The following is a 25,442-nucleotide window of genomic DNA, read 5'->3' as shown; positions in this document are numbered from 1 at the left end:
TTTTCACTTTCAATCAAAATAAGCAGGACTAGTATGATAAGTTTTTTACTTGCTTGTACTTATTGATTCATTTTGCTTCATTTTGATTAAAGAAAATAAGAACAGGTCATTCAAGCAACTCAACTGACAGACACAAGTGATAACCATTAGCTGAAAGAACAAACCTTACAGAATAAAGTACCACTGTGAATCTTCTCTTTTTATTATTTTCATTTAAATACTGTGTGGAAAGCAGCAATAAAATCTCGAAGATAGTTGCTGAATACTTGTATTTACTTCCTCATAACCTTATCTAGTTGACAAGGTGGTGATCCGTCGAAGGTTGGACTCAGTGATCTTAGAGTCTTTTCCAACCTAAATGCTTCTGTGGTTCTTTGATTCTGAAAATCATTTAGTTTAGGTAATAACTTTCTGAACTTATTCTCAGTCTGATGTGGTGACTGGGAAGGAATGACAACTGGGAGCCTGCACACATTTTGAAGAAATCAGGCACCAAATTTGCATTGAATTTTAATAGAAACTAGATAGCTTTTGAACATGTTAGGCCCATTTACAGAGCCACAACTTGGATCTATATGTTCAAATGAAGGATTGCTATTTTAGTCAATACCATGTCTGGATCCTGGCTCATTTTGGTGCATCTATAAATCTTAAACTTCTACAAAACCAAAAATGGACAGTCATTACTGTAGGAATAAGTGCAAAGACCAGGTTATCTACTTTTACAGTAAGTGAATTGGTAATCAGTTACTGGAAATATACACTTGGCATGTGAATATTTAATTAATGAGAATAGGTGCTATTTGTAAAGACTGTCTTTATCCTAGTAGGGTTAATGTCTCACATTTCTGTAATCAGTCAGAAAGTTGTTTGTGTTGTATGTGAGCACTCAATGTTGAACTCTTGCTCTGTCTGCCCAGGGAAGCTTCTTTCATCCTATGGAATGATTGTGGAAATAGCATAGGAAGACTGGCATATGTCTGTTAAATTAACCCATGAGAACATCCTTTATGGGCATCTGCAGCTGGTTTTCCTAAGTAGTGTAGCAACTTGCAAGCAGTACAAACCTCAGCCTCTTGCATACACTGATTGCATTATTTGATAGTAGCACAAGTTACTACCAGGGTAAGTACAAGATAAACAAAGCATGAAGAAAATGATTAGTTGATAGGATCCCTTTTCTGATCTGTAATTATTTTATCAAGTGTTTATTCATAATTGGTTGCCAGTGACAGTGGAGTGATGGTCTTTATTGCTATTCTTAGAAGAGAGGGAAGGCTTAGATCTTTGATATTTTAATTGGTTTTATCTTTCCAGGAAGAAATCATCACATCATCAGGTGGGGAGCTACTACTGGAGCCATGTGGACAGCAGAAGAATCCACCAGACTACAGTCCTTTATTTGAATAACTGATCCAGGACTAACAGGGACTCATTCTGAATAGCTGTAGTAATAAATAACTACAAAAGTAAACATTGAAAGTATTTAACAAACTTCCAAAGCCACTGGTCTTGTGGCCAAAAAGTATCCTCAATAGAAGGCCTAAACTATTCCTGTTTTGCGTCTGATTTATCATCATTATTCATGTTGTTAGCAAGTGAAAGGTGAAAAATTACCAGCAAATTACTAAAAAGGACTACTCCCAGAAAATTTTCAAGGGATTGTGGCCAATTGCACTGAATGCTAACTTCCTATCCTAATTTTTTCATGTCTGATGCAGCAAGAAGCACAGCCAGGAACTGTTCATAGAGTACTGTATGAAGTACCAGTGTTGGTAAACAGATTCTTTTTTCCAAAGCAAGGTTTGTCAGGTTTTGTTGACAACCTCATTACTTGGTGGTGCACTTTTGATAACAAGAGAAGCAGTCTTAAAACACCCTTCTGCAGTTTGTGATTGCTTAGATAGGTAGGTGTAGCTTGAAACTTGGCATTATGCTTTTGAATTCAGGCCTACAAAATTCCTCACAGCAGAGACAGAACAAGGTCATACACATTATATTTACAATTTCATGCAGTCCAGCAGCCTTGGAAGAAACTTTACTCCTGTACAGTAAGTGGTCAGTTTATTCTAAAGAAAACAGTTTGACTTGCTGCAATTCTCTCACTGTCCTTGTCATGTTTTCTACTTTTAAATGTGCAAGAGACACACTGGACATTTCTAGCTTTACTTTGCTGTAGGACCAGGTATTTTCCTTAGCAGAGTTATAAGTGATAGTGGGCTGGTATATTTGTACGTAGAAAAGGTACAACTAACTACATTATCATCATGCTATTTAATGTTTAAAAAAGATGCACATAATGTGTTCCTCATCCATTTGCTATATGTATTAACCCCATGTAAATAGACCAGGAGGTGAGATCTGTGGAGTACTTGCTTAGCTTGTGGACTATAAAAATAATAAAATATCATCACAGTAGTTAATTTATCCTCTTGAAATTTATGTCTCAGCCATTCTTGCACTCTGGGCACTGTTCTCACTGGTATAGATGTAGTCCTGCATTGTTTCATTGGTAGGCTGGGCACTCCCAGGGCAGTCAATTCAGAAAATGGAGTGAGAGAGCTGCAAAACTGTTCCTATTACCTTCCTGTGCTCTGTTCCCATAAATGGCCAGATAGAAACTGCTGAATATAGAAGTGGGGTTTTTTCAGCTCCAGGCATTCATTTTGCAGGGCAATATTTCAAATAACAAGATTGTGGGAGTTTTGCATGCAACTGATTTGTTTCAAGAGTGAAGTGGAACGTGAGGGAAGTAGATGTGTACCTATTGGATAGTGTCATAGCCATGCCTTTAATAGGCAGTTTCTCTGTGCTTTTCATACGTGATGTGTATTTTGAGGTGTAATGTGGACCAATCCATATGTGTTACTGTAACTTCGTGGTTAATTTTTCCAAAGAACCTCAGTACCTGTGAGATGCTTCCTCTGAGAAACCAGCTCTGCACTTGTTCCCTCTATAAAAGGCATCTCTAGAACCACCTTGGCCTGGAATTATTCACAGCTGCACATGTGCCATCACAGAACAACTGGACCCCCACTTTAAAGGAGAATGGGAAGGGGCTTTTTAAAGTTAAGGTATCCATAGACTTACCCTGAGGCCAGAAAGCAGCAGCTGGCTGTGTAGAACTGAGGGTCCAGAGGTGGTACTGAACAATTAAGGTGGTATTTACACACCTAGGCATCTTTGCAGACTGGTGTTTTGCCTTTATGAACTTAAAAAAGACCCCTAAACAAACAAACCAACTCTAGCTTATTTGGCCTCTTGTGATGTGATTAACATTAGAACAGCATCATCATTGTCACTTCAGAGCACATTCCCTAAATTCTAATTTTCTAAATTTTTCTATCTGAATTACATCAATTTCTTATTCTAAGTTTTACCTAGCTTTAAAATAAAGCCCTTGTAAGTTCCCCTGCACATGATATTACTTAGAAAACTGCAATTTCTTGAGAGTTTTATTATGCTAATAAATGGCAGTATTCTAAAGTAAAGAAATTGCCTTTTTTTTTTCTCCACAGCCCTGCAAAATTAATGAAACATAGCCAGTCAATTCATAGAGTTACAGTAAAGAAAAACTCAACAATATATACCCAGGAGCAGCAGCAGCAATGAAATACAGTGCACTTAACTGAAGGTAAATTTTGAGGGAAACAAAAAGAGATTGTAGGTAGCAGAAATTAAGAAAAACAAAAGTTTTCCTTGGTATAAATGTGCAGCTGTTTCCAATATACTTGAGTGAAGTACAAGCATGGAGATCTTTTCTAAGCTAACAGATGCTTCTTGCTGCCTTCCAGAAAATAAGTGGACTATGAAAAGGTAAGCCAGTTAAGAGGAAGAATAGAAGGAAAAGCAGGGAAGGAGTAAATACGGAAAGTTAAGAAAATAAGAGAGGGGGAAAGGTGCTTATCCCATTGCTTTGAAAGCATTTTGGATTTTTTTTTTTTTTTGCTACTCTGAGAGGAAGACTGGGTGCTGCTACCTCCTTTTCTCTCTGCAAGATTTCATCTTTGACCTAACAATCTACCTTGGAGCTAGATTTTACACTCTTGAATCTTAATAGTTGGGCTGGTCTGTACTGTAGCCTTGAATGCTGCGTCTGCTTCACTCTGCCTCTATGTGTAGTGCTGTCTGAAGCTGTTCATCATTGGGTAAAAATATGTTCATAATGCTGCCATTTCCTTGTCTGCAATTCTTACCTATATTTCATCACACGATGACCTTCCAAACTTGTTTTTTAACCTCCTTTCTAGTGGTACCTGTTGTTGAGTCATAAGAGGCGCATGTTATGGATTTTCATTGTAAGATTTCCTGTCACTATTTCTTGTTGATGAGACCATTGGGAATACACTGAGAGACCTACCGTGGTAATTGTGTTTCATAAGGAAAAATGCTTCAGCAAGAAGGAAAGCTTAAATGAATTGCAGTTTTCTCATATCTGTTTCACACCAATGACACACAAGGTCCCAAGCTTGTTTGAAGGTATCTTTGCAAAAGCATTCTTGCTTCTTTCTGGATCCACAGATCCATCTGTTCTTTTGCATTTTGTTTTAATCTGTTATTGTACATAGACATCTCCAATTTAATACTGGTCTCTTCTCTAAAAAAGAACAAAAACCAAGCAAAGAAATGGACAGCAATCATGGAGATTTTCAAGGCTACTCAAAGAACATAGATGCCAGTCTATTACCTCATTATTAATGGAATAATGATGTAGTATGAGTATTTATATATTAGTTTTATAATAGTTGTCCTGGATTATTATTTGAAGTACTACAACCCTATTGTCCCGAACAAGTACTAAGCAAAAGGAGATAGCATCTGCCTCAAGAAAAAAAAAACATAATTTTTTTTTTTATAACAAAGATTTAGTTTCAGGCTTACTGAGTAGAAACTCTTCCCAAAGACCTGATTCAGAGTGAGAACTTCCACTAGGTTTCAATCACTTTGAATCAAATTAATAAAACCTATTCCATCGCTGAAGTGAGGCAGGATCAATAAACTGACTACAGTAAAAGAATTTAATTTTGTATGAACTAGGGATCCACTTCTGCTCAGTCTTCCCTTGGTCACCACAAGCGTGAATATAGAGCACTAATGGAGTTACTCCACTCTTCGCTGCAGCCTAAATTCTTCCCTTTACATAAAGCCACAATAGAAACCTCATCTTGAGCAGAATGTGGCAGTTCACAGTAGGAGAAGCTTTTCTCTTCCTTTATATGAATAAATTTGTTTGCATTATTCACAGCTTAGAGTTTATTTTTCAGTGATTTTCAAGGACTGACTTTCTTTGCTGTGTCATTATGCCTTTGCTTTAAGATTCCTTTTTCCCTTCCCAAGAGGATGAGGTAAGTGACCTCTGTGAATAATGTGTCCCTGGCTGGGCTATAAATTGCAAAATGAGGTGTTTGCACTTGACCAGGTGCTTGGTTTGTGTTTCCTGAGATGAATCTCCTGGATGCATACTGTCTGGTGATAATGATGCATAATTGATTTTTATAGCTAATTTCTTGCCATGCAAGTGCTGTATGAAGCCTTCTCTTCAAATATTTGTTTACTGCTAGTGATTAGTCCTGTAGCTAGTATATTTACATGATGGCCCATAGCTAATGCAAATTTTCTTCTAGGCTGGAGCCCTCAATGAGTTAGGTTTTTTCGCTCTTGGAATTTCTTCCATAGTTTTAAATGAAGGTAACATTTTATGGTATCTTTATTATATATCAAGAAGTGACTTTTCCTATGGAGGAGAAATAACATCAAAAGAGACTGGACATTGAGTTTGATCCTAATCACGTTGTTTTGATCTATGTGCAAAGAAAACACTTAGCATGTTAATGGTTCCTTTAAAGTTTAGCTGCCTTTTCTCCCCTGTTCTCAGTTTTAACGAAAACTGTGTGTGGGAGAAGGTCATATGCTCAAAACCATGGAGAGAAAAGAGAGAGGAGGCAGGACTATTTTATTCCATGTAATTTTACAATTCCATGTAATTTTACAGACAAAGCTTGAATGAAGTATTTCCTGAGATTCACTGTTTTTCCTGCTTAGCATTCAGAGGACCTATGCTGAGACCTGTGGTTACTGTTTTCTTTACACAACAGCAACAGGAAGGTGTTTCTACTGGGTATGTAAAGGGCACAAAGGGAGTTCAATGAGTAATATTACAGTGCCCCAGGAATGATACAGAACTATGCAGATCAAGCACATGATAAGGACATATTTTGTGCATAGGTGTGTAGAGCAAGGAGTGGTTGCAAATTCTTGTTTGCTAGAAGTTAATCCTTCTAATTGTATGATTGTTGTCATTGATGGTCAGTGCACGTGAAGACATGGCCAATCTTAATGCACCTCTGATTCCCCAAATTGATAGAACATAGATTACCTGAAAGGAAAATCAGACATAGTTGCCTTATACAAGTGTTAATATGTATTACTGTCGGATATTTATGGCAGAAAATTTTTAAATATATAATGCATGTCAGGATACACAAATGCTAAACACTGCTTACCACATAAAGCATAATGAACTTCTCAATGTGACTTTTATAGTAATTAAAAAGTCAATGAAGAATAAAGCTATCCCTGGTTATACTGCTCTCCTGTAGGAAATATCAATACTGAAAACAAGAAAATGTCTTCTCATTTAGGAATTTAAGCTTGATAGTGGACTACAAGTCATTTCTGAGAGCTGTACAGTGATCTATTAGTAAGACAGCCAGCCTGTTGCACTTATATCTGCTCTTGATTCTCAAAATTTTTACTGTTAACATTTTCTCTCAAGGAATCCTAGAAAAAAAAATTCTAACAGTGAAAGTCTGACTTCTAGATAACATTTTGTTACCTGTTCTGTGCTGTATCACAGCATGCTGGTTCATTGATTTTGAGTTTCAGAGATCTATGTGCTACACTGGAACCTATCTCCATTTTTTAATAAGAAAACAGTAGATACATGTGTGTGAACGAACTGTTCTGTGGGATGAAAATGTTCACTGAATTCCAATGCTGAGCCCCCACAACATTCACTGGAGTTCAGGTGGCAGTCCTTAGTTGATAAATATGAAAATCTTTTATTAGGATTGCCTGTCAGAATCATTTTTCACTTTCCACAGAAAGAAATTGAGCTATTCTAAAATTTCCCATTGATACTTTTTAATGGAGAAATGTTGTTTTCAAAATGAAGAGCTCCATGGAACAGTTTCAATTTTTTAGAGTAAAAACAACATTTAAAAGTATCTAAAGGCATTTTTAATTGCAGAAAATATGAAAAGTAAGCAAAAATCTAGCACAGAAAAAATTCTATTTTTCATTCATCCCTAAAAGAAAATGTGTTACATTAGGATCAAAATTCAATACAGGTATTCAATGTTTCTGACATTTCATTAGGTATCCATTCTCTCCCTTAGTGCTAGTTTTCTTTTAAGGGAAAATAGAAATACCCAGGGAGCGGTTATTCAAAATGTCAAGCCCATTAAATATCTGATTTGATGACTGAAATAAATTCATGAAGGTTTAAATAAGACCCCAGATAATTTTCTCCAGAAAAAAAATCAAGCTAGGAAAACGAGTTCAATAAAAAAACCTGATGTATGTCATTTACAGTTTTGAATATTTGGTGTTACATGCTTGGATTCTTACACTATGATTTACATTTATACATTACTAAAAAGTGTGAGCACTGAAAAATAATTAATTTAAATGGAATAATAAGTAACATAGTGGAAATTAAACCTGCTGTTCCAGTTTCTCTAAAAAAGACTAATTCTATCAATGGTTATGTAAAAGACTAAGTCTAGTCATGAACTTCTGCAAAAAAAAGGATCTAATTTTCTAAGTACTCATTGTGACTATTCACAATAGAAATCTCATCCTGGATTAAGGTTTCTGATTAAGAATGCAAAGTTCTGACTACGTGTGCAAATACAAAATGGAAACATTTGCAATGAACCAGTTATGTGTAAAAGTGAAACATCCCACAGGACAGTCACTGCTGTGCGGCAAAAATGAGTAGCTTGGGCTTCAGTTGTTCACCTCAGGCTGGACTAGAAACATAGACTTCATCCAGAGTTCCAGGTCAGTGTGATATCAGCTCCTCTGCCAAAGACCACTGATTATTCAAGGAGACTTGGAGTCAAGAGAGAGTGTGAAAACTTTGAAATATTATCATGAAAAGAAAAAAAAGTACGTCCCCCTCCCCACCCTGGATAAGAATCAGTTTGCAAAAGGAAAAAAGAGGCATTATGGAGCTGGCAGACATTGTTTTCCTATTGGTGAATAGACATGTACACAATTTGTTGAAGTCAATGAGAAGAAAGTGGGGAATAAGGATTTCACAACCGGGTCATTTTTTATTCATTCTGTTCTACAGCACCACACATATAGTCATGAAGTGCTAACCCATCTGTTCTCAGAAGCAGTTCAAATCCAGTGGGCTAAAAATACCCTGTCTGCCAAGGAGACAGTCAAGGTGGTTTGAAAAGGCTTGAATGCTTTAACTTTGGGACACAGATAAAGGTGATAAATTAAGAGGCATCAGGGCGCTTTTTTTTCTCTCTCTTCCTCCCCCAGACTTATTAATAATGAACCAAACCCACAACAACCAAGGAGAAACCTACCTGCTGGCTAATACTGTGTTTGTAATCCTGTGTCTGCACCTGCCCTCAGTGCTAAAGTTCATTTCAAGTTACACTTCAGTAATTGATGATCACTTGCCATATCCCTTTATAAAGCTTTTTTATCAATGTCTTTAGTGGTTCATTTTCTATCAGCAGCAAATCAATGAAATTTTAATGGAACAGAGTGCTCTACTTGAGACTGAATTATGTTGCTTTACCTGTTTCAATATCAGATGAAGTTCTCAAAGGCTAGACAGATAATAGTTTTTCAGATTTTTTTTTTGCTGATAACTTTGTTTCTGTAGAATGGTGACATCTTTGTAATCAGCTGTAATAAAGATTGAAGACATTAATGAACTTGTTTTTACTGTGAGAGACAATGGAAAAATGTGGGGTTTTAAGCTGATAGCTGGATCCTTGTAAATTGCACAGTGGTGTAGCTGGGAACACATTGACTCTTGGAATACTGGCTGGGGATTCAGGGAGGATCTGAAATGGTTTAAAAATCTCCAGGGTCATGCAGTAATTAACTATGCACAGGGAAGTACAACATGGTCACGAATTGAGTTCCCTTCTTGAAAACTGCAGGAGGAGCCTGTAACTGTTGTCAGAATAATCCCCCAGCACTGCAGGAACAGTGCCATCCACGACATCCCCCTCAGCCCAGCCTGGGAAGTACAGATGTCCTGCCTCTGGCCTCAGCAGAGTATGGGTACAAGAGCTTTCTGTGTGTAAATCCTACCAAGCTATGTCTGACAGAGATTAAGAAATTTAAGGATCTTGAGAAGCTCCAACAACTCTTACGTTGTCTTGGAGCCATCTGTACAGCAAAGTGGAGGAATTATTTTATTCCTTTGTAGGAATTCTTTCTTAGTCATCCTCTAAACCACGTGACCTAATCAAATGGTATTTCATAATGTTTTTGTGCTACTGTATACCAATAAAAAAAATATGACAAGATAATACTACTTCTGCTGAAGCTTAAATTGACTTTTCCTGAGAGTTTAACTCCAGGCCTGTGCTCCACACCCTAGCCACGTCACACAGGGTCGGCACTGGGCAATCCTGGTACAGCACACACAAGGGAGCATCCACTGGTGCCTTGGTGTGATGTGGGTGAGGCAGTCTGAGGTTCCTCAGAGCTACTTAGGGATAAACATCCCCCAGAGACGAGTCTCTGAGCAATGATGGGGAGCAATGAGGTGTTGGGCGATAACACACAGTGGTTGTGGGGCAGACCTGCAGCCACGGAGCGGGGCTGGCTGAGGGCGGCCACCCCAAGAGGAAACTCGAGATAAAGTGTCGATCAAACACTTCTCTCTTTGTGTGGGGTAAAATTCACTTGATCGATTTGAACTCATCTGAACTGATCAGGATTCACTACCTGGCTTTGCTTTATGTCACCAGTTCTAGTGGATTCCCCCTTTACTCTGCTCCTGCTCCGTGGCCCTGGTGTGTCTGAGGGCAGCTGGATGGAGGAGCCGCACCCCGGCCTGTCCTGGTCACTGTGAGAGGAGTCTCCCTCGCTGGATATTCCAGAGCTGTCTGGATGCAGTCCTGTGTCATGTCCTCCAGGATGCCCCTGCTTGAGCAGGGAGGTTGGACCAGATGACCCACTGAGGTCTGTTCCAACCTGACCAATCTTGTGACCTGTGAGGGCTCGGGATGGGATCCTGCGGCTCTGCTGCGGTGGCTGGAGGGGCTGGTGGCTGCAGCCGTGGAGGAGGAGGAGGATGCAGGATGGAGTTGTCCCACCACACTTTGTTCAGCATTGCTCTGCAGTGAAGACTCACAGGCTAAGGGCTTAATTTTGCAGTTTTGCAGGAGGAAATTTCCCTATCAGTTTTCCTCTGCCAAAAGCCTTCTGTTTCCTGAGCCCTACCCAAAACCAGGCCTGAGAAAAAGGCCTGACAAAATCTTACTCCATGTCTTGATTCCTCTCAGGCTGAACAGAGCAGATAATTTACACATTGACAGGATGAAACTGGCAGTAGGAAACACTTGGGAGAATGCTGAATTGCTCTGTTTTAAGAATTCTCTATCTGATGAAGAGGATTTAGTTGTGCTACTTGTGGCTGGACAAGAGATAGGAAGACTCTCGGGAACGAAGCTGCCCTGTTGTCTCCAAAGAGAAGGAAAGGAACCCTCTTCTCCAGTAATATTTATCTGATGGAGGCAGACCAGTAGGTAAGACACATTTTTTTTTGTTCTGGTTTATCTTAGAGTCTCATAATTGTCAGGGTAACAGTGCTGCAATGCTGGAAAGATGCTAGCTGATTTTTGAACAGCAAAACCCACGGTGATTGCTAAAGAGGTTATTGTTCAGTGCCCCAATTTGTTAACCACGTCCAAAGTTTGAGTCTGATGCAGAATGAATCTAAAGGAAAAATTGTCCAACGTGTTTGTATCTCCATGAATCACTAAACACAAATCACGTATTAGTTCAGTATTGAGGTTGTGTACAAAAATGTGAATGTTTTCCAATGATTCCAATGGGATCAAGCTTTGAATGCAAAGGACGATAAATCTGCCTTCTCACCTTCACAGTCACAGCTGAAGCACACATTATCAGGGCAGCTTGTGTTTCCCTTAATGGAACTGTTTCTATTTGATGAAATAAACTATATCAGACTCTGAAAATGTAAATTTAAATCTCATCACTAACACCTTTCTCCATACAGCACTAAATACAATTTCAGATACCGCAGAGGGAAAACTGTCTGAAGACTTAGAAATGTCAAAATAAAAATGTCCAAAATAGAATTGTTGTGCTAGAGAGTGGAGTGGCAAACAGCTATGTTCTGGTTGATTTGATGTGCTTTTTTACAGTCTATAAAGTTTCAAAAACTGGGAATATATAACACATACTGAAATAATGCTCAATAATGTAATATAAGAAAGTTTTCATATAATAGGGAATGTTGTAAATGGCTACCAAGAATGCAATTTTGCCTGATTTTCACAATGAAATTATTCTGTTTTGATTTTTTTTTTAATAAAGTAATCTCAATATGCATCTTTTCACTACAGGAGAACAAGCTACAGAATATCTAAACAAAGTTAATGATTTCTCAAGTAGTTCAGATGGAATGTTTATGTTAATATTTTTTGGGTGTTTTCCATGGTAATTTAATTTTCAACAAACTGAAGAGTACAACAGAGAATATAAAATGTGGACATATGACACTGTAATTTTAGTTGAATAGAAGCAGTAAATAGAGGATAAAGACTCTCCTGTGCTCGTTCTACAAAGCACAAAACTTGGTTAAAAAACTGCTTCATGACATGAAAGAAAGGAAGCTGCTTTTAACTGAGAATGGAAGAACTGTAGAATCATAGAAGAATTTGGTGTTTTAAGGGATCTTTGGAAGTCGTGTTTGTACTAAAATTTTAGAATATCTTCCTCTGAATTTGTGTGGAGTTTGCTCAATTTCTTCTAATCTTTCGGTATCTGGAATTTTATTTTTTTCCTTGTCACCAGACCCTCTGGAGGACCATAGCTGACTAATTTGTTGGTTCAATCAATAGATCTGCCCATTTATTTTCATTAATTTCTTTTATGTTGTCATTCCTAGAGCTCATCTTTCCTTAAAGCTTTTGTCATACACCTTTTTGTTTTTTTTTTTTTTTTTACTTTTAATCATACATTACAGCACAGCTGCTGGAATTCATTATGTGTAAATACAAGCAGAAGTTCTACTGAAAAAAAGCTGAAAAATATTTTACAGAAACCAACTGGAAATTCTGGAAATTCTTGCCCATGTTTCATTTTTGCAGTATTAAAATTCTTAATATGTATGTCGTAGAGCTATAGAGGGGTGTTTTGTTAGTGGTTTTGTTGTTTTGCTGTGGTTGTTTCCAGTGTTCGGTTTTGTTTTGTTTAAAAAAATATTTAATGGGATACTAGAGGATTTGTTGAAGGCTTCATAAGCCTAGACAACTGGAGTTTCTTCTTTAAACTTGATATTTTACAGTGACTGCTGTTGTTTCATACCTAATAAAATGCTGTTGCTAGGAGTTCACAGCTACAGATGTGGCTGACAAAGTGTCTGGGGTGTTGGGAGGTATATAAGAGAAAAAAACCAGCCCGTTTCTAACCAAAGAATGCAAGGAAACAATTTGTTGCTATTGACAGCATGAAAATGAATAAATATTGCAATAGATACATGTCTACTCAATGAATTTATACCAGCAACTGAGTGATGTCCTTTCTCAGGAAGGCAAGCAGACCAGTATTATTATCCTGTTTTATGGGGATCCTTCCTTTCAGGCAGTGAATTTGTGGTGTGAAATCAACATCTTGTTTATCGGTTTTCTTGTGTTCTTCCGCTTCCTAAAGTAGTATGCACATTATTACATTATACCATGTTTAAAAAAAAAATAATCTTACTTGCATGTCAAGAGCTAGGCTCCAAAATTCACAAGGAAAAGGCCAACTGAGAAGTCTCAGATATTCCACATAACTTTATATGTATGTTGAACATATTTGAAAAATTATTATTCAATATAGATGTAAAAAAAATGAATTTTGAACTCATGTTGAGGCACAGAAAGTTCTGACAGTCCTTGTCAATGTATTTAGACACGTATTATGAGAGTTAGTCACTGATAGTAATCATAAGGCCATAACAGCAATCAGTGGATCATGTTTTCTGGGACAACAAACAGTTTGTTTGTTGTAGCACAATTGTAGCACAAAGCCTGTGTGCTGGTTCACTATTTCTACTTCATTCTTCTTGTTGCTCCATTTTACAGGTCCATGATCTTCTGCTGCTCTGCTTCTTTCAGAGACGTTGACACCTCCCCCTTCTTGATTCCTACCTCCTGCCTGCCTTTTTTTTTTCCTTTTTGTTACATTCTAATGTTTACTAGTAAGTTGTAGTCACTTCAGTGCCCCATCAAAGTGTTCTTGACACATTCCTTTGGCAACTGTGCCAGAGTAGTTATTGTAAAAAAGTTATGGTAGAAAAAGTAGAGAAGAAAACCTTGGATAAACAATTCAGTTAAAAAAAGCAAAACAATTTAAGGAAAACTGTATTTGTTCTGGTTTTATAGGTAACCATAACAGAACTCTCTTGAAGTCAAAGAAAAGTTCTGTGCCTCCACTTCCAGTCCCCTTAGGGTCTCATAAAGTTCCTGGTTCTTACCAGTTTTGATCTGAGTGCTGAAAGGATGCTCTGTTAGTGCCTCCCTGATCCAAAACTCCTGGAAATCCATGCAAGTCTGCCTTTATCTTCATCTTACAACTGGTTAAATGGCTGATACAAGAGGATGTATAAAGAATGGGAAGACTCAAAAGACCTTGATGCATCTCAAAGACCTGAATTCCATGAAACACTTTCAGAGGAGGGTCTGAACTCTTGTGCTTTATATAAAATCATCTGAATTTTTGAGAGCAGCCAATCTCTGATGAAAATGTCCTTATGTATTTTTTAATCTATCCTGCTACTTTGGATGGTAAATCCTTTAAAAACTTTTCAAAATACATCAAAATGTCATCCTGTACCAAACGCCTACTTTTTTCCCTCTGGATCCTAGCTTAAAAATGAATGCTGTAGAGTAGGAGATCACTTTGGATTACAGGACAGCTTCTCAAAATATCAGTGGTAAATAGTCAGAAAATCCCTCATTATCAATAAAATGGTGCTGATATGCAGTTAAAAAGTCATTTGTAATACTTCAAACTGATATCCTCACAAACTTTCTATCTTGTAGCAGTCCCACCAGCACCAGGCAAAATACAGTTTAATGCAAGAGGGATCCTTGGGGTTTTTGAATGCCTCATGAACTTGAGTAAAGGCTTTAGAAACTCCTGATGGACAAAGGACTTTGATTTTAAAAGTTTTAAATGAAACCATTTAAAGTTGTTTTTAAGTCATCATCTTTCATCGCTGTAATAGGTATAAAATCCTTTAGTATGTTTTCAGATACCATTAATTTTCTGGATAAGTCTATTATTGTTTATGAAACTGTATTGCTCTGAATACTAGCTTCGATGTCACTAAATTAATCTTGTTGAGGGTTTTGATATCTGACTTGTGTTTAGTTACTTTATTCATTTACAGATATTCCTTAAAACCTCTCTAACATGTGAAGTGAAAAAACCCCACCTCTCTAGTGTTACCTGTGTGGAAATTGTAACTCAATAAGCCTTATGCTAGTATTTCTTCCATGTAGGTCAACTGTAAAATTCTCATTGACTTAATTGGCAGAGGAGTTAGACCTATATGAGAAACAGAGAAAGAAAACAAGTCAGTGGAAAAAGAGTATGAATATTTTATACTATCAGAGAAAATGTAGTGGTGTTCAAAACAAAAAGTGCAAGCACAGTGACAGGCACTGGTGTTGCATTGAAGAGAGCAGGTTTGTTTCATGGTAGTGCTGGGTTTTCAGCACCACGTTATTGTAAACTCATGTTCTTTCTGCAGATTTTATGGCTGCAAGCATTAATTTGACTCTATACTTTTGACTTACCCACTGAGGTTTTCTGACTGGCAATTAGGTGGCTGTTTATTGGGAATCCCATTAATGGAACACAGCTCATCTTACCTTAACATCTGTGAGTGAACAGCCCGAACTGAGCTGTCCTTGAATATATGACTCACAAGGGCAAGTCTAGGTATTGGATTGCAAGCTGCTGGCAGTCAGACATACCTGATGTATTAGGAGAGCTTGTAAAATATTACTCATTAAGAAAAAAAGCTGACCAGAAGATTAATAGATCTGTAATTTTTTTTTCCAAAAGAATTACAATGAAAATGATCTTGTAAAATGCATCTGTTACGAATTGTTGCTTACCAGTAAACATTCTTTCAGTAACATGCAGTACAAGGGCTCAAAATAGCGATGTTTTTGAAAGGAAAAACTCTCAAATTTTTGAATAAAGAATGGCTAGATTTGACTTTTAGAAATAATCCAGTCTGAGAAAACCAGTGTCATGAGTGTGCCTCAAAGTTATTCTCAAATATCAAACCATTTTAAAATAAGATGCATGAATAGGAAGTAAGTTTCAAACACATCCATTCTTTTTATAACATATTACTCACGTGCTCACAACAAAAGTTATAGACCTCTGGTTGACTTCACTAAATCCTGAACTCCCCGTGTAGCTTTTCTTGTGTTTCCTGAAAATATTTTATGATTCTTTCTGCAGCCTCTATTTTGTTCTAAGCTGTCAATCATGTTCATAATTGAGCAGTCAGCAATGCTGACAGTGAATTGCGTAGTTGAATCTCAAAACACTTTCTGCTGGGAGTACAGATTAGACTATTGCAGTGGTATCCTTCATTTAACACTCGAGTTGGGAACAGCCAGGGCTGAACTCACTTGAATAACTCCATCCAAAAGGATAGAATGTGCAAGTTCCAGAGGATAGTCTAGACACACTTCAAGATGTAGAAAGTAGAGCTTTGAGATGTAAAAATGAAGCTCTAAGGTTTGATGGTCACCACAACAGCTCCTCTGAGGTAAAAATAAGTAAATGCATGTCAAGCTGTTTCCATAACCTAATCTATAACTTGGTTGTTTTCACTCTAAAGAACATAATCCTCAGCTTCAATTCATTCCCTACATGGGGATTTAGATGATCTTCTTCCCCTTACATTGCCTAGTCCTCTTATCCTACCAGAGAAAAATTCGAACTTATTCAGAACAACAGCACACAGCCAATGGAGATCTTAAGTACTGTTTTGAAGTTTCTGATCGGCCGTGTAGAGGGAGTTGGAATCTTGGGAAAACTGTAATGGTGCCTTGCCATGAACACAGGGTTTCCACAACCTGTTAGAATGAGGTAATTGGAGGTGGGCTAGAGACATAAGTGGAAAGAGTGTTTGCTACATGACGGGCTGCAATCCAGTGAAGCTCCACCAGAGCAATAAAGACATGATGAAACAAGTTCAATCCAAACATTAATACTTTAATACAAAATGTTAGGTACCAAACGTTTACTTTGCTCAGAGGGTTTATTTAAGGCTACACAAAACAGTACATCCAGTTTGTGAAAAGGTATGTGCTGCCTGAGGAAGTCTAATTAAAACCTCATTAAAACTGATGTAAAAGGAAGTGCTTTGAAAAAACTACTCTCTCAGAGGTTCAGCATATCTAATTTCTTTCCTTTTGAGACTAGTGTACAGAATCTAAAAAGGGAATACAGTCTAAATAGTCTTATTCACATCGATATCAGTGAAATCTTTTGCTTTGCATATTCCTGCTGCAAGCAAATGTGAAAGTATTCCTCTTGTACTCAGAGACTTGAAGTCAGTGAGCATAGTACTGAGCCAAACTAGTAAACCCTGAACCATGTGAGTATATATTAACTCAGCTCTGACACCGTGCAAATTGTTAAGCCCAGCTCATCATTTTTGGTGCTCAACTTGATGATCGTCTATAACTCATAATGCTGGAGTCAGGAAACTTCTGATGGGCCAAAGTTAAAGAAGGAGGAAAGGGGAAAGAAAGACCTTGCCAGAGCTGTTCCATTTTAATTTCTTTTCTTTTTTTTTCCCCCGAAGTGCATGAACCTGCTACTGGGTTTTGTCCAACTTGCATAATTCACCAGTGATGACTATTCTCAACTGTTAGAGATCTTCTTGTAAGCTTTCTTCTAGAAAACATTTTTATGTCTGATAGTATTTATTCAAATATTCAAGAGATTTAGTCACTAGGACAAGCATCCTGAACTGGGATTGTGTAGACAGGACAACTGCACTTTGGCTAGTTGCAACATCCTTTAAAAAAGTATTTTACTGAACCAAGCTGCCAAATCAACTTCTTTCTCATTTGTTCTTGGTATAATAGGGGATATTTGAGTGACTGTGGCATTCCCTTGTAGTTGGGTCAGTTTCATAATTATATATATATATATATAATATATATATATAATATATAATATATAATATATAATATATTATATATTATATATTATATATTATATATTATATATTATATATATATTATATATATATAGGCATACAAAGGAATAGAGCCTTTCTTCATAAGATAGGGGACCCCCTGCTGCAATAGTCTGCCAGGATTTAACAAGGGTTTATGACTCATCATAAATGTTTAATTAGTTTTGACAGATATGGAGTCAAGTAGGTTGCATTCTGGTTTTGTCTGGAGATTCACAATTAAACCTTTCTCAGGGTTTGGCAGACACAGCCAATTTAAGATGTTTCAGATCACACTAAAATTGAAACAGGCATAAAATCCTCCTTAGCTAGTGTGTCACTGTCACTGCAAATGGTCTGAGTACTGAAATGTCAGTTAATTCACTTTCTCGTCACCCTTCTACTTAGGAGACAAGTAAATAGTACCCTCTGTAACATAAATATTTTAATAACATTTTTTTCTTTGGCTTGCTCGTGGTGTTATGTCTTTAAAATTAAAGCCAGAGAACAAGAGAAAAATTGACCTGTTTTGTAGTAACAGTAGCCATTTATGAACCATGATGATGATATGTTCTTCCAAGAAATGTAACAGCCAGGGTTGACCATTTTGGCAGACGGCACTCTGCAGTTCATGGATTTGGATCTCAGGGTCTATTTCAAGTACAGTCTTCATTGGGAGCATACTACAGACCAGCTTTTCAAATGTGATCTGTTTTTCATTAGAGCTTCTAAGTGAAATTAAGGGTCTTGAATATGGTTATCAACAAAAATGCTCAACCGATGAATACTTTTGATGTATGTCAAATATAGCACACAGATGCAATGCTGTAACTCAGCCTAATCAAGTGAGAGTGTCTAGGTCCTATCTAGTGTCTAGGTCCTATCTAGTGTCTAGGTCCTATCTAGCCCACCACCATCTTTTTGAGAAGATACGGGGATGTGTTGCCAAAACGGTAACTGCTCCTCCTACTCATCCAGTGATGTGTAGAGAAGAGGTTGCTTTTGCAAGAACAGGAATGTGTTTGCCTACAAAGGAGAGGAATACTAAGAAATACTTCAGACCTTTTGGCTGACTCAGTCTCAGCTGGAGGATAGCAGCTGTGATGCCCCTGCACCTCAGGTGAGTGGGATGATGAGGGCTAAATTGCCCCACCGGTTCATTGGTGTCTCCATTGGTTGATGCAAATTTAGCATGTCTCTTCATTTTCTTTCCCCTTTGATGGGAATGCATAGGAAACTTTAGGGCAAGGTAAAAGACCTCGCAGACTGAAATAAAGTGGAAAAAAAATAAATCCTTGCAAACAAGTCTCCAGGCAGTAATTCATCTAGGAGCCAGGCTAAAGTTCTTGTCCTTTTTTCATGATTTGTTGCCACTGCTTCTTCTCTTCTGCATTATCACTGCAAAGAGTTGTCCTTTTGACTGTGTAACAGCTTTCAAGGTCTTCAGGTAAATGTTATTAGGAAACCTATTTATTTTTTCCATGAAGAATATAATGGACTAAAACTATGATTTTTGTTTTGATATATCAAATTAATTTCAGTATTTTAAAGTCTGTTTAAAAATGTGAAAGAAGTTTATCTAGAGTTTCACAACTGTAATGACTACTGAAAGTAGTCAAATCCATGGACACCACTGAAAGCTGTCTTAAAACAAGAACTTGAGCTTCAGCTTTTTGCATCAGGTTGCAGGTTAAATATTTAGTAGGTTTTTGGCTATCTTGGGTAAAAGCTTTTTCTCTGTTTCTTCCTTTTCCTTACCTCTGTATTCAGAGAGACTGAATTTGTGTAATCAGTGTATCTTAATGTATCTTGTAGCCTTCTGGCTGTGCCACCAACACCAGATGAAGACATGAGAAATAGATTTGTTGTTTGGGGGAGAGGAGTGTTTACAGGGGTGTTTCTTTGGGTTTTATGTGTTCTCTTGACTTTCTTTCTCCCGAAAGTTGAGTAAGAGGCTCCTAATTGAAAAAAACTGGGCTCAAGAAGTTGATGAGGGGAATAACTGGAGGATGATTGGCAGTGGAGGGTGATGAAAGTGTTTCAGCACGCAGTCAGGAGAAGGCAGATATATATGACTGTATGCTTATTTGCATATCTTAAGCAATTACCTGCAGAGACAGTAAGATTCCTTAGCAGTACTAATTTTTGGGAATGTGTTTGTAGTACACTACAAGCACTGCCAAGGCTAAATTGCAGACATAATGGCTGGAATAACATACCATTATTAATCACATTTACTAATTAAGAAAATTGCACTGTTCCCCCCAAATATCATTAGAAAGAAATTATACAGTATTGACATTTCCATGAAAAATCAACAGTAAAAGCAGTGTTGTTTTCCTGATAATACAAGTAATTAAATAGGGGGAGAAGCAGCATCAGCACTAAATTCCATGAGTTTCAGACATGATAGCAATGGACATTGTGAATTGGGATTTAAAAAAGAATACGTCTGCTGTGAATACTTTATATCTTGTTTGCAAGATTCATCTACAAAACACCAGACAGATTTAAAATATTTGTTTTGAATAGCAGAAAGTGGCTTAGCTGTTACTCAAACTCTTTCAAAGACAAAAATAAGTTTAAAAAAGCAAGCAAATAAGCTACTTATGGTGAAATTTTCTATTCAGAACTGGCACATACATAAATCTAGGAAGAGTTATTATTATCTATCATTCTCACTGTAAAACTGCGTGAATGTGTGTAGTGCTCACAGCTTGAATGTGCAAAAGAATACACTGTGCAGGACAGGTGATGATCAATGCAATTTAAACTTCTCATGGAACATTTGGGCTTTCAGTTCTTTTAAGATGGAGAAACAATGGCTTGACATGTTGACTGTGAAACTGCAAATGCCAGTATTGTACAATATTTTTCAGTATTTTGTTTTGTGTCTTTTAGTGAAAGAAGGCATACAAATCTTAGAAGTGTAGCATTAACAAGAGACATTTCTATGTAGCTCATCTCCTTTCAGTGAGATGGAGTTCATGAGAGATGTTTTGTCCTTCATTGTCTAAGCAGTGACAGAACTTCCCTGGACACTAATGATAAACACGGAAACACTGTGAATAAGAAATTTTTTCCCAGAATTTCTGAAATCTGGGAGAGTAGAGAACAATTTATAGCTACAGCACTTTTATCAGCTTTCATATTAGAGAACTGTTGTCACGTTACTTGGAAGATTACTCTTCTCTAGACTAACCCTACTGAATTCCTGCAGCCTTTCCTTTTAGTTCACATTTTTAAACCTTTATGACTTTTAATGTTCTCCTCAGGATTTGGTAGTTTGCTTTTGTCTGCCTTAAGCAGACAGGCCAAACCACAGTCACTGTTTTTGCTGAGCTCTCACCAGGGCGAGGAGAAGCAGAGCAATTTGCTCTACCTCAGATTTACAATACTCCTGTTAGAACATTTCAGAATAAGTGCCCCAAGTGGTTGACCCTTATTCAGGTTTAAAATTAACAACCAGATTTTTCCTGGCATAATCTGATGGTTTACTTCCCTTCTTTTATTTATGCTCTTTATTTCCCCTTCCTATGGGTAGTGCTTTGCTCTGATTCCAACTGAATTTGTCTTACTGATTTTAAACTGTTTCTCTGATTGTCCAGGGTTATTTCAAATTTTTATCATCTTCAAAATCCTTTTAAATTATCCCAGTACAGTGCAGTGTGTGATTTTTTTTTTTTGGTGTGTGTTTATTTTATTACTCAAATAATTTATAGACCTTGTGGCTTGAACAGTTAAAAAAATAATTACAGGGCAGATCTCTGAAAGACCTCACTTAAAGTCTCCTAGTCTGATATCAAGTTATAAACTATTAGTTTTTGAGATTGTTTTGCTGGCCATTCTGCAAATATTTCTAGTTTATTGTAATGTCCGTGTCAAATACCTCACCAAAGCTGAGGTGTGGCACATCTATTGCTTAACCTTGTTCATTAGGTCAGCTAGCAGGAAATTCATTTGCTCTAGGATTTTGTTTTGTTTCCCTCATGGAGGGGATTATTTTATTTACATATCACTATGCTCAGAATGTTGCAACTCTTCCAGGATCTTCCTAAGTATCAGATAAGGCTCGGTGGTCTGTGATCCTCAGGTACTTCTTTACTCTTTTAAAAATAGGTATTCTTTTCCCCTTCTGCTTTTGCAATCTCAGTCTTACTTTTCCGTAAATATCAGGATGAGTTTCTGATCTTGAAGCAAAAGTGTGTACACCTGTGTTTCTGGGGGAGCTCCTTCCAGCTGTATGTTTATTCACCTTGCAGACTGATTGCATTTCTCTTCTAGGTGTCACTATCTACACATGCATGCACGTATTCAGGCACTCCCAGATGGCTTTGTATGAAAGAACTGAGTTTAGAAAAAGCAAACTAGAGCCCACAGAACAATACAGATTTTTCAAAAGCTATCTCACAATATCAGTGTCTAAAAAAAGCATACATGAAGGAATGTTTTTAGGGATGGAAATTTACTTGTACTGCCTAAAGTGGGTGAGATACTTTCCAAGGTTCCACAGAATACATAGATATAAGTGAACATGCAAAGTTCTGAACATTGGATAATTGTTTTCTCCATTTCCACGTCCTAAACTTACGAAGAAAATTAAGAGAAGTGTCTCAGAAAAATGTGAACTGTAACTGTGACCACCAGATAGCCAGTGCTCCTTCTCAGGATAAGGACATGTAGACAATACTGAAAGCTGTTAGTACAGGGAAGCCATAGTTCCAGCCTGAATTATAGGGTTATAGAAGGATTTTAACTACTAAACAAAATTAAGCGGGTTTGTACTTTGTATAGATGAATTTGGAACTGCAAACATACCCTGCAATTCCCCCAACAATCAGAAAACTCTTTGCTTGGTCCCTAATGGAGGGAGAGCAAGCGCACAAGGGTGTCTGTGTTGTTATTAGATATCATACACTTGATGTATTCTGATTATAGGTTACAATCCAATGGGTGAATTAAGATGTTTTTAGTGAAATACATGTTACAGGAAATCTCCAATTGAATGAGATGGCGGAAAATAATAGCAAAGTAATAAAGCATGAGTTAGGAAAGTTGCAAATGCTATCTTTGCTCTGTAATTTTTATTTTAATTCAGCAAAGGGTCAGCACTGTTGCACAGGTGGTTATTTGCTAGTATTTATTTAAGAATTGAAACAAGAATGCCTGCATTGTTAGAGCCTAGACATTGTCACTGGATATGGGCAAGCAAAGTGAGAGCAAAGGCATAAGAGAACTCTCAGTATATTTCAGCCTGCTGCAATTATTTGGTGGAAATGGTTCAGAGTATTTCGAAGTCCTCAGGAGTTTTCAGGGGGAAACTGTTAAGTGTATGATGTCACTACATAAATATCTGAATTCCACAAAAGGACACTTAGAAATAGAGATCCTGCATAAGAACTTAGGGAAGCACTATAATAGATAGAGAAGGTAATCCTGGCTGAATGGTGTCCAAGTGCTGTTACCGATGTTTTCATGTGCTGACATAGGTCAACTTAGTGATCAGTTGAATCCAGGAGATTTTTTTAACGAGCTCAGATTACAAATATCACTAGTTATTAGTATGTCAGAATAGTTAGAAAGTACACCCTGGAGCTCTGGTAATAACCCTGGGGCTTGATTAGTGCGAGTAAAATGTGTTTGTTGCGAGGGAATGGAGCAGACCTTTGTCAATGTATTTTTTTCTGAGGTATTTCTGAGCACTGCCTCACTTTGAGTGAGAATCTTTGTGGGAGGTTGAGACTGCTACCAGGTTAGGGAAAAGACTCTTAAAGCAGGATTTATTTTGAAGTAATCTAAATGACTAATTAGATGATCGATACACAGCTTAGAGCAAGGTATCTAGAAGAAGTCAATACTCTCTTCTGAACTGAACTCTGTATCTCCCAACAGAACAGAGGTTTGTGAAGTCTCGTAATCAAATATTGGACCTTCAGTGCAAGTTGCCCAGCTTCCATAGGATCAGTTGAATTTTATCAGTGTATACCAGCTGAGATTTTCTCCCACAGACTTGTAATAGCAGGAGACTGACAGTCAGATAAACAAAATTCACGTGCCAGGTTTTCTTTTTGGGAGCTACAGTTTATCTGGGAATTAAATTTTAGTGTTATAGGGGAGAAAAAGCCTTTTAAACATGAAAATAATTAACGAACATTAAGCAGTAGCTAAAGCAAAATTAAAGTGGATAATCATGCCTTTCACCAGTAGTTCAGATATATGTTGTTATTTTTCTTTCAGAATGTTCAGTCAAAAGGATTGAATTAAAGAAAGTAAGATAATAATAGCCTTTTATTTTAATTGTAAATACTTATTTCTACATCAAAGACTCCATTTCTGCTTTCAATACTGAGCAGAGAATGTTTTGAAGATTAAATATTTTTTCCTAAGCCTATGTTTTTTCAACTCCAGCATTCCAAATCCGATTCTACTCTCCCAATATGTGGTCTTTCATCACACTGTTAACTTTGAGAAAAGTCTTTCCAACATTTCAGAAATTCTTTAATAGAATAAATGGCTACAGTTGCAATAACTGTTTTGTGTAGCCCATAGGGGTTCACGTGTCTAATAGTTGAGGAGCAAACATCTTTTTATGTGTTGAAAGGGAAGAATGACACATTCAGGCTTTGATGCATGTTATTGCCTGACACTTCATCACGTTCATTAGGCCTTGAAATTAAAGTTTCTTCTAAAATTGAATGGGCTTCTACTAAGATTTGCCTGGAAAATACAAGAGCATAGTTGTACTGAAATAAAAAATGCCTTTGTTTGTTTTTGGTTTAGTAACATTGAGAGCTACAAGTTGTATGTTCATTTTATTGGTTAAGTAAAAATCTGCATTTTTCTGAAATGTTGCCATGGCTGCAGGGATAGAAGCTCAATATGATAATTAATTTTCACGTATTCTCTAAAGCAACTTCTTCATGTTGGAGATGTGGGACAGAAACCCTTATTATATTCATCTTTTACAGCTCCTAGTAGAACCTTGTGACTACAGCTTTCCAGCATGACCTATTTCTTCCTCAGAACAATAAGGAGAATTAGAGCTAAAGAGTTCTGGTTCTGGTCTTTGCAATATCTGTCTGAATCAGCCAAACTCTCTGGAGTCCTTTCATTAATTTCAGTGATTTGCTTTCAGTGCATTTTAGGGGCTGATTTGATGCCCTAGGACTATAAAAGGACTTAAAAAATTCTTAATGACATTATTTGAATTGCTGTTTCTTTTATGAATATTTTACTTATTTACTTGTTTCTCCTAACTATCAGTCTTACAATCCCTAAATAAATGTTGGTGCCATGTCTTCTCAAAGTTATATAATGAATTTAACAAAACCCTTCTGCTTTCTTTTTAATAAAAAATTGCTTTTGTTTTTAAATATGTGGAATGAAGAAGAAGGAAAAGAGAAAAAAAAAAAGAGTTTCCAAAAAAAGATATAAAGCTCTCCAACTCAGAGTAAACTGTGGACAAATTTTCCATGAAAGCAAAGTAACTTTTTCCTCTTGCTGTAGTTTGGAATTGATTTAAACAACAAGTAGAGGCTTAAAGAGGAATAACATTATGACAAAGAGGACTATATTGAGTACATTTAGCTAAATAAACAAACTCATTATCCCCAGTGACTTGATGGAACACAAGAACAAGATTTTCTTTGTTACCACTACTTAGAATATAGAGTATACCACCCTCAATTTTTTATAAATTTCTAGATTTAGGCACACACATACTTATTCAACATGTATGTAAACACGTATAATCTTCAGTGACAACTGTGGCATGTGTTGGAGACACACATGTGGAATTATTAATTCTGTTTGTTCTCAGTCTGAAATCTCTATTGTGTACAAGGAAGATACAATATCTAAGCCTCAAAGTGAAACTGGTGACCCTTAATTATAAAATCAACTAGGGGGGGAATGTTAAAAAAAAATGGCGTTAGTAGTTAATACAGAA

At 37.0% G+C, this 25,442-nt stretch overlaps 1 protein-coding gene and 1 long non-coding RNA gene across 4 annotated transcripts in view; one reads left to right on the top strand and one right to left on the bottom strand.

Moving 5' to 3' along the window:
* Nucleotides 1-2,410, top strand: part of SH2D4B (SH2 domain containing 4B) — a 67,654-nt gene extending 65,244 nt beyond the window's left edge. For all 3 annotated transcript variants that reach the window (XM_027649503.1, XM_027649504.1, XM_027649505.1), the window contains one exon: nucleotides 1,318-2,410. In XM_027649503.1, coding sequence (XP_027505304.1) covers nucleotides 1,318-1,410 — 93 coding nt within the window. In that variant the 3' untranslated portion in view covers nucleotides 1,411-2,410. The remainder of the gene's footprint in view (nucleotides 1-1,317) is intronic.
* Nucleotides 2,411-15,681: 13,271 nt separating this feature from the next.
* The window catches only part of LOC113950077, a 33,683-nt gene continuing 23,922 nt past the window's right edge, over nucleotides 15,682-25,442 (bottom strand). Inside the window, exon 3 of the long non-coding RNA XR_003528660.1 lies at nucleotides 15,682-15,730. This is a non-coding gene — a long non-coding RNA (uncharacterized LOC113950077). The remainder of the gene's footprint in view (nucleotides 15,731-25,442) is intronic.

This window comes from Corapipo altera, unplaced genomic scaffold, assembly GCF_003945725.1.
Source record: "Corapipo altera isolate COAL_440 unplaced genomic scaffold, ASM394572v1 53, whole genome shotgun sequence".
Taxonomy (NCBI): domain Eukaryota; kingdom Metazoa; phylum Chordata; class Aves; order Passeriformes; family Pipridae; genus Corapipo; species Corapipo altera.
The sequence above is the reverse complement of the archived record's forward strand: the minus strand, read 5'-3'. Positions and strand labels throughout refer to the sequence as shown.